At 31.8% G+C, this 10280-nt stretch overlaps 1 protein-coding gene across 1 annotated transcript; it reads right to left on the reverse strand.

Annotated features, from left to right (window-relative positions):
- Positions 1-7003: 7003 nt before the first annotated feature.
- Positions 7004-8755, reverse strand: LOC125192690 (syntaxin-52-like). Its single transcript, XM_048090318.2, has 5 exons — positions 8683-8755; positions 8473-8558; positions 7797-7897; positions 7296-7340; positions 7004-7162 (listed from the first exon to the last, which is right to left on the reverse strand). The coding sequence occupies exons 2-5, from the start codon at positions 8552-8554 to the stop codon at positions 7049-7051; spliced, it is 342 nt and encodes a 113-aa protein (XP_047946275.2). The 5' UTR covers positions 8555-8558; positions 8683-8755; the 3' UTR covers positions 7004-7048.
- Positions 8756-10280: the final 1525 nt, after the last annotated feature.

Here is a 10280-nt window from a genome sequence, read left to right on the forward strand (position 1 = left end):
AGTTATGACACGGGTTTTAAGAAATGTAAAGAAAAATGAATTGAATAAGTTAGTTAAATATGAGTCCCACTTATATATATGGAGTATTAGTTTAATAATAAAATGTGAGTGGAATAAGTTAGCGGAATGTGAGACCTACTTACTATTTTTGATAAAAGTGAAATATGACTCTCATTGCGAGACGGATCGAAATGACAAATAGGACTTTTATTATGCAACGGAAGGAGTATATGTGAGACCCATATCTTCTAATACCTATAAATATTTGTGATGAAAAATATAAATAGAATATATTACTACTTCAATTTCATTTTCCACCTTCAATAGAGCCTCTGAAAGAAAGAGATTCAATCTAATACATAATAATGAAAGAGGGTGGAAAAGATTTAGGGGTTCCAAATTTTACCACATCTCCCGTGGCAATTATATATATAAAAGTCGGTTGGCACTTCATTTTTCACAATCACATATTGGTTGGGGTGACATACTCAGCTATTATCTCAGAGACCTGTGAAATAGCATATCATATTCATAGAAATTGAAGGATATAAAACTAGTTATTATGATTTACCCATTGTAAGAGTAACATTTCGGAGACTCCACCAAATAAGTACACATTTTCAAGCCGAGAGTGGAAAAGGTGCTTGGAGATATTTGTCCTCATAGCTTGTGGGAGTGAATTGAGCATTTCTTGTTGTTGTATCCCGTCTGACTTGATTCTAAATGTTAATGAAAGATGTGACATCATCTGATCTACAAGTCCAGAAGGTAGTTGGTTTCTGTGTGTGAAACTGGAGGCAGCCCAATCTCATATGCACCGAATCCGTAGTCCAAGAACATGACAATAAGGCACGCCAGCCTCTCCTTTGAATTGACGACATGTAAATCTCCAAAACCGATGGTAGAGAAGATTGTGACAAACCAATACATGAAAATGATATAACGAGAACCAAGGCTCAGTTGAGGAAAATTGTCTTCAAGAGGCACAGTTTTAGCAATCCAAGTATTGGATGGATCGTAGTTAAATGCAGCAAGTAAGTAGAGAATGCAACCAACACGATTACTTGAAAAAATGACAACCTATATGCAATAACAAGTTATCTATAGTTCAATAACGGATATTTAATCAATAAAAAAATTTATGAGTTTATGAATTACAATATACTTACTGCTATAAACTTGAACCACCTCGCCAAGGCGTAGTTAACACGGATATTTTTCTCCATTCTGTTTTTGTAAGAAAAGAAATATACTAGGTGGTAAGACAATACAACATGTGAACGTAAACACGTCAAACACTCCTTCAAGACGCCATAGACGAATCAAACATAATAAACTGTATTCCTTGAGAGGTCTCGGTAAATTGAAAAACAACTCCAATAGGGATTGCGGCGAGCACATCCGGAGCAAAGGAGGAAGTTGCATATCTCATTGCAATCTCCACATGTGTGTCAAACACAAGATATGTACTCCCTCCGTCCCATAAAAGTTAAGTCGTATTCTTTTTTAGTCAGTCCCAACAAAGTTGAGTCATTTCCTTTTTTAACAAAGGACAAAACATCTAATCACTCTTACTTTATTCCATCATTTACTTTACCCTCTCTTATCTTTCCTACTTTTTTCATCTCTCCTATTTATTTAATATAAATTCTTAATCTTCGTGCCCAAAAGTTTTGTCTCAACTTTTATGGGACAGAGGGAGTACTTTTGTCCACATATTCAACTAACAATTTGATAAAAATATCAAGTATCAATAACGCGCAGCTGACAACGTCTGCAGTAGAAATAAAACTCCACGATCCATCTAGAACCTCCATCTCGACCGGAGGTATAATAGCCATGAAGATAACCAGAAACCCCAAAAATATAGGGATTGACAATTTTAAAGTTAGTGAAATGGACCAAACAACTTCAATAGGGATTGTGAAATCATATCTAGAACGAAGCAATAAGTTGCATATTTTGTTACAATCTCAAGTAATTACCCAATTTGACAATTTTAAATGCATTAAACATAGCGATTGATTAAATCATATTCTTGTAAAGATATCGGTGAAATGACCAAACAACTTCAATTGGGATTGTGGAGATCACATCCAGAATGAAGCAATAAGTTGAATATTTTATTACAAACAAATCAAATTTGAATAGCTTCTCTTATTTTCATAAGTTTTTCTAATATTGGATTAAAATTTACGATGAACCATCAATTTCCAAAAGAGATGTTGGATTTGAAATATGAACAATAAAATCTATAAGCCTTATTACAGTCAAAGTTGGGTCCAATTGGGTCAAACCGGTGTTTTTTATAATTAAAGATAACGATAGTGTTTAATAAGAACGAAATGATCCGGTAGTAGGCACCGTGGGGAGAGATAACAAACGCACGAAGGTTGTAACAAGGATTTCTTCATGCCCCAAAGCGGGAAGCGGAGCCGTGGTGGCGTGAAAAACAGGAAGCAACGGTGTTTAGGGGCTGCTTTCCGTTGAGAGCTGTTCCGGAGTTGATGAAAACAATCGGCGGACGATTGACGAAGCCATTGAAGCTGATTTCAGTTAGGTTACTTTGCTTAGCTTTGCTGGAAGAAGATGGAGTGTTTCAGACTTTTGAGTCTACGTCTTTTAAACTTCCAAATACTCCGTACTAGGGCTCATTTTTATTTTTGTTTTGCCTTTTTATTTCACTACTCACTTAATTTTTATTTACTGTATACCCGCTGTCATAATATTAGCAGATTCCAATGAATTCAAACTCAAATAGAAGCGGTTTTAAATAATTTCTTGATTCTTAGCTAAACAAATTGATACATTTATTTTGATTGTTTGTTTGTTCTATTTAATTCTGAAAGAAAAGAAGAGATCATTTTTCAATAACAATAAGGACCAAGTCACGTTGGGTTAGAGCTGACAATTTTTGGCACGACACGATAACACGACACAAACCCGCACGAAATTAATGGATATGTGTCAGCACGATAACGACACGAAAATTTCGTGTCGTGTTCGTGTTACACGTTAAGAAATAATATTATAATAATATTATTATTTTATTTATTTTAAAATGTAAATTAGGTTTAGTCTAATAGAGCACTTAGTATTAGGTAGTGTCGTGCTCGTGTTACACGTTAAGAAATAATATAAATATAGTGTCGTTATTGTGTCGTGCCATATATGTGTTGTTATCGTGTCGTGTTGACCCGAATTGGTTCGTGTCGTGTTCGTGTCTGAGGATAGCGGGTCGTGTTCGTGTTTGGAGTTTTCTTAATGGATCGTGTTTGTGCTTATTGTTATCGTGTCGATAGGATAACGACACAACACGCACGATTTGCCACCCCTGCGGCGGGTTCAAACTCCGTCATCCGCTAAGAGACTTTCAGCCTTAATTCACAAAATTGTTCGAATAGGATTAGACGGATTCCGTAAAAAACGTGTTCATTATTCATGTGGTAAAAAAAAATAGTACTAATAAGTAACCAAAATGCATTGCTATTTCCCGGAAATAGATTGCTTGATTGTGAGTTTTGGAAATTTTGGATAAGGAGAAGTAACAATTTTTACATCGTGGCCAAGGTGCAGTGCACCATTTTGAATTAGAGTATTATTACTCCTCCTGTTATAGTTGAGACGTTTCACATAGTTTAAGGAAAAAATATTTTTTTATTAAATGAAGGGATAGAAAAGTAAAAGAGAGAGAAAAATAGGAAAAATGAATAAAGTATAGAGAATAAATTAAAAGAGAGAATAAATAGGAAAGAAAAAGTGAGTTAATTATTACTATTATATAGAGAAATGACCCAACTTTGAATGAACTTTCCTAGATAAAAAAAATTGACTCAAACTATGGTAGAAATGAGGGAGGATATTATAAATGTTGGAGGTGAGAGAATTTATTTCGTCCCCGTATGTGAACTATACTTCTATAAGTACTACTACTTCCTCCATTCCATAGTAGTGCATATATTTCATTCCAGTACAAAGATTAATAAAATGATGTATCATGTATTAAATAAAAAGATACTAATAAAATAGGAACGGAAAAAAATAGAGATAACAAAATAAGAGAGAAAAAAATAAAAGTAAAAATATGTGTTAAGTACAATTCCCTCTGTCCCACTAGAAATGAAACGTTTTCATTTTTGGTTTGTCCCATTAAAAATGAAACGTTTTTTAAAATAGAAATAACTTTATCTCTACTTTCCCTCTCTCTTACTTTACTCTCTCTTATTTAACTCACAAAACAACATTATATAAAATCATGTGCCGAAAAGCAAACTTTTCATATTTATTAGAACGGAGGGAGTATTATTTTATAAAAAGAAATGACTCTGTAATTATAAACAACTAAAATAAAAAATGAGTTTAATGATGATTACATAAAGTACCAATAGTAATGTTATTATAGTAAATTTTATTTATAAATGTATTTTTAATTTTTTTATTTGTGTAAGTATAGAATCGCGGATACCCAAGTAGGTTGGACAATTTGTCAATATATTGATAGTTTGAGACGACGTCAAATCACACAAATACATTTGAATATTGCATAAGAACAAATTGCAAACACCTAAAGAGCAACCCATCCGTGCTCATTGCATAAGAACAAATTGCAAACACCTAAAGAGCAACCCATCCGTGCTCATTAGCAAGAGCACGGATGTAGGTCCGAACCCACTTTTATTCATTTTTTATTCTCTCCTCTTAGATAAGAGTACAACATCCACATCCATACTCTTCCGCAATGGCAAGCTCAAAGGTCTAAACCATTCCATTATTCAATTTAAATAAAAATATTTTCACAATATTAAAATACATTAAAAATATCTTGAATACTATTACAAATTAAAAATAAATAAATTTTACATAATTCAAATCCTAAAAAATTACATTACATAACTAAAATCCTAAAAATTAAAAAAAAATCAAAAATTTAAAAAAACGGTAATAAACAGCTCTAATTTTTGGGAATCCAATTTTATTTTATTTTTTTGGTATTTTTTCGATTATTTTTTTTTAAAAAAGGAAAATCCAACGGCTAAGAAGTGGCACGGACGTGCTCTTATTATCGAGCAGTGCCCTGCCGTCGGCACGGACAGACAGCTGCGCAGCGGCGGACAGTAAAGAAGTCTAGACAAGAGAGGTTACTGTTGAAACGTCTGATTTCGACTAATTTATTTTGAACATTAGTAAAACATGTCAAGGTACCGAGCACAATATTCACAATAGGTCCTTTGACAGTGAATTGTAAGTGATAGTCTCTTTACAGTGATCAAACACTGACAATAAGATCATGTTAAGTAGTGTCCACCTATGGGCATCACATATTACTTACACGAAAACAGAATAGTTGTCACGTATTTATCATCAAAGGTATGTGTGAATCTCGTGCCAAATATTAATCTTCATGTGGGCCGACTAATATTCGCATTAAAATACACACATATCAATAAGGGAACATGAGATGCACCAAACAAAATTTGAATTTAAAAATTTAAAACTGAATACAGACGCTCGCAAGCGAGTCGTTGATAACTGTCTGTAATATAGTGGCTAGCCAGCGAGTCACTGGGTTCGCATACCTTGCGAACTTAGCAAGTCGCTAAATCCTAACGGCCAGTCTAATAGTTCCCCAGCAAATCTCAAATCGATGACTCCTAATGGAATTCCGCATAACAAAATTCCAAATTTTGATGTTCCCAGGATCAAACTAACGAACATAGATAACTCAAAGCAATATCAAAACAACCAAACAAAACATGCCAGAGCTAAAACCTTAATAGCCAAACAAGAATATGCAGTTTGCAAAATTCTTTACAGAAACGAAATCAACCATTTACGTGAATTGAATTCTCATCCTTAATAATGAATTTCTTTATCAAAGCTAATATTGCACAATATTGCAAAGCCATCATCGGCAGCGTGAAGAATCAATTCTACACCGTATAATTAACTATACAGCCATGAGTCAGAAGAGAAGAGAGTATGTAAAAGAGAAGGGAGAAAAAAAATATTTATAAATAGATATAGACTATTTGTATGGGACGGATAAAAAAGGAAAGAGAACTTATTTTAGTTGGACAAAGAGAGTATAATAATTACTTCATCTCTTATTATTTCTTCTTGGACAAGAATGACACGCATAAATTGAGAAATGGTTTTCCGAGTCAACTTTGAAATATATCATACTCGATCCAATCCATACCTTAAAATATGTCTCGAATGTTATTTATTAATTATAAATAAATAATTATAGAGCGTGTGAATAAATAATAAAAATTGTGTTCAATTGCAAAGAAATAAGCGTAAAAAATATATCAAGATTTTGAATAACATAATGATGATAAATATTGTTAGGATTGTTGGCGGTAGTATTAGTTTGATATTGTCCGTTTTGGGTCAAGCCCGCATAGATTTGTTTTTAGGTTGCTCCTAAAATGTCTCAAACTAATTGAGATTGGACATAAATTATATACACCTTCCAACTTTCCTCAGATTTTCGATGTGGGATAGGTTTGTACTCTAACAAATACTCCCTCCGTTCCATTATAATAGAGACATTTCATTTTCTGCACTCATTTTGAAAAAATAGTATTAAATAGTTAAAGTGGAGAGAGAGTAAAGTAAGAGAGAGAATAATTTAGAGAAGAGTTTTATCTTCAATATTCTCTCTCTTACTTTATTTTTTCTTCACTTTAATTATTTATAATTATTTTTTTCAAAATGAGCGTGGAAAATGAAATGCCTCACGTAGACAATTTACTTCGTGGCGACACAACCAACACAAATAGTGTATACATAGCAATTTCCACATTTGTGGGGCCACAATACTCTGTTGCCTTTCTTTCTATTTATCTGTGTATATATTTCTCCTGTTGCGAATAAATATTTTTGATCATAAAAATATCAAACGTCTATTAAAAATGTGGTTATTTTTACTCTTATAATCGTTAATTTGATATTGGAATCGAAAATTTAATTAAAGAATTAGCATTGATGATAAGTGTAGAATGAGTTTTTGTGTGACAACTTTATTACAAAATTCATTACAAATTTACAAATACCTGGTGAGTATATAAATGAAAGCAGCCAACACAATAATTCCAATTAATGACAAAAGCAATAGCATTGTGCGTTTGTTTGAGATTTCAAGCCTTCTCTGCACTCGCTGAAGATAGAATAACAAATTAATATCAACTTAGTTTACAGTTTCAGATGCAAAATTAGAAATATTAAAAATAACCTTACGTTAAAGGTTACGAAAATATACAAAAAAAGAAGAAGATAAATTAAAAATTCACCTGTAGTTTGGAGTCTGGAACCTCAACATATTTGTTCACACCAGCCTGAATAGACATTGATTAATTCAGTAACATATTTTGACTCAGGACAATTCAGTCGTTTCTTTTTTTATAAAAACTTTATTCTATCATATTTTACGGTATTTTTTCTTATTTATTTCTTAATTTATTTTTTCTTCATTTAATCTCTAAACACTTATTTCTTAATCTCCTTGTTAAAAATAAATAAATAAACTTCAACTAAGGTGGGATGGGGAAGTAAAATAAAATAATTCCTTGAAACACATAAGATAGGGTGATCAATTAATATAATGTGACAAAGCAATTGTTGAACAAATAAATTACTAGTCCAAGTAAATGGCAATTACCAAAAGTCCAAAATAGCTAAAATGGAGATCAAAATGAGAACTGGTGAATTTCAATGAATAAAAAACGGAGCAATGTCTGATTAAAATTAAATGTGATAAAAGGTAGGAGTAAGTGTATAAGTAAGAAACTAACGTCAAGTCCTTCAAGTAAACGAAATTCTTCTTTGATGGCCCATGCAATACGGTTTGTGCTTCCAATTACCTCTGCCAGTTTCTCAAGATCTTCATCTTGCTCTGCATCAAGCCAATCATATAATACATAATTAGCAAATTGCAAAACAATTCACAAAGTTTGGTCAAATTCTGATCAATTCTGCAAACTTAAAGAATGACCGATTACTATCATAATTTTGACATTTTTTTCTTAATTGTCTCATTGCAAAAATTTTGGCACACTACATATTTGAATTTATTAGCATAGCGTGTACATATGCATATCTGAATTTAAGATGTGGCTAACAAAGTGTACCATGTAAGTCGAACGTTTTGTCAATGTAGTATTTCTCGTAAGTAGTGTCATACATAATTTTTCCCAAATCTAAGATTTTGGGATAGTTGAGAAAAAAATGTCGAATTTATGATATAGTCGGTCATCTTTGAAAGTTGTGGGATTGACCATAATTATAAAGATTGATGGTTTTTTTTGGCAATTTTAATAATAAATAAATTGTAGTATATTCCTTTTTAGAAATAAAGCGGGCGATCAAAATTGAACACTAAACATTTTACCGTTTTAATACCCTTACGAGAAAATAATACTACTACATAAAAGAGGTACTTCCACATAAATCTGAATCAAATGGACAAACCTCTTATGATTTGTGCCTGAAGATGAAGAATTTCAGAGTTAGTAAGGCCACTTGCTCTGCTCATAGCATCCACAGGCTTCATTTTTCTATACAGATGGAGAAGAATCCCATCAAATTGGACCAAAAATATAAAATACTTGAATTATAAATTTAAAAGAGCAAAATACCAAAAATATTCTGAAAGAGTAATAATTGTAAATTTTACTGTACCTATTTATTTTGTAGGCTAATGAAGGCGCCTCTAAATCAGCTTAATTGAGATCAGTTCACCGGCTATCTTCTTCCGGAAGAAAATTGTTAGAAAAATGAGACCCTTTTTTTGAATTAATATTCGTTCCATTTGGTCTTAAAGGTGGACCCAGTCTGCGTAATATTTCTAATTATCAATTAAATTTTGCAAGTAGTAAGCACACTTGACATAAACATTACTCAAAAAAAAACCCACATGCATTGTCAACTATTCTGAAGAAGGAATATTAATTTTTGGAATTTTAAAATTTCTATTAAGGTTGAAGTTGTCAAATTTTGTTCTTAATTTAGAGGCCATATAAATAAAAATCACGGGATATTAGTATATAAGATAGTACTATATAATAATCTAAATTGGGGCCTATACCTCTAGCGTTTTATACTTAATTCTATACTATTTCATTAAGTGTATCATAGTTATACTTGAACTATTGTATCCATATATTTTTGTTGTTAAATAGAAATTATTAATTTCCATTTATTACAATAATATTCTTGAAAATAGATAAATATATTTCAGTTCGTACAAACAAGTTATTTCTACATATTCTTTTCTTAATGTGGTTGAAAAGGTCTGAGAGGAAAACTATACACAAATTCATTTAATATATACAGGCGATTTCTTGACCTAACATTGAAAATTATCAGTATGCCAAATTTTATTATGTTTTGGGGAAAAAATGTCACATGTTATTATGATCAGTAATCTTTCTTTTATAATTATCTTTTCGGAATTCATTTCTTCTCTCTCTAAGTCTTTTTATCTCTTTAATTGCTAAAATAAATAGCAGAGATGGCAACTCCAAAGAACAAAGTTGACATTTTGCCCCAACTCCAAGTTAAGGATTTTCAAAAATAGGTTTGTGAAGGTCAAGCACCATTGGAAGAATTTTGTTATCAAACCACATGCACATGCCACATTTTTTTGCCTCATCCCACTTTGTTATCACAATCAATCTTCCTTGCTGCATGCTTTTATTTAACGTACATAATTTTTCAAAAAAACAAATAGCCTTACTGTCATCCGATTCTAGATTCTTCAAAACATTAATATATACTTGAATAATTATTGTAGAGATCAAAAATAGTTTGATGTCCAGTCAACTTTCATATATAGGATTTAAACATGAGATCGAGAGTGACTTGATTGCTCCGGTGTTGTGAACTCGGTAAATTGATGCGTCCCTCTTCTAGAGCCTTGTTCCATGAAAAATAGGCTCATAGATGGAAGGCACAATTTAAAGAAAAATTGATAAAATAAAAGAGAAAGAGTAGATAAAATATGTGAGAGATGAGAAAAGTGGATAAAATATAAGAGAGAAAAAAGACGAGGAAGAAAATGTGGATAAAATATAATAGAAATAAGAAAATTGAATAAAGTGTGATAGAGACTTTTCATTTTTGGAATGGGATTATTTTTCTTCGAACACTCTAAAATGAAAAAATAGGACTATTTTTCGCGGAGAGAGAGAATATACGATTTGAAAACCAAAATACTTTACCTAAGCTTATTATATTCCATATTATTCATACAACAATAAATAACGTTTGTGGGTGAT

Source organism: Salvia hispanica, chromosome 4 (assembly GCF_029641045.1).
Source record: "Salvia hispanica isolate PSC_SH4W2 chromosome 4, Shi_PSC_v1, whole genome shotgun sequence".
Lineage (NCBI taxonomy): Eukaryota > Viridiplantae > Streptophyta > Magnoliopsida > Lamiales > Lamiaceae > Salvia > Salvia hispanica.

Excerpts from the sequence above, each read along its gene's own strand:
- LOC125192690 (XM_048090318.2), bottom strand. The coding sequence starts at position 8,554 with ATGAAGCCTGTGGATGCTATGAGCAGAGCAAGTGGCCTTACTAACTCT. Across the intron at positions 7,898-8,472 it reads TCAGGCACAAATCATAAGAG|AGCAAGATGAAGATCTTGAG; the intron begins GTTTGTCCATTT and ends GGCTTGATGCAG. Across the intron at positions 7,163-7,295 it reads TTCCAGACTCCAAACTACAG|CGAGTGCAGAGAAGGCTTGA; the intron begins GTGAATTTTTAA and ends TTCTATCTTCAG.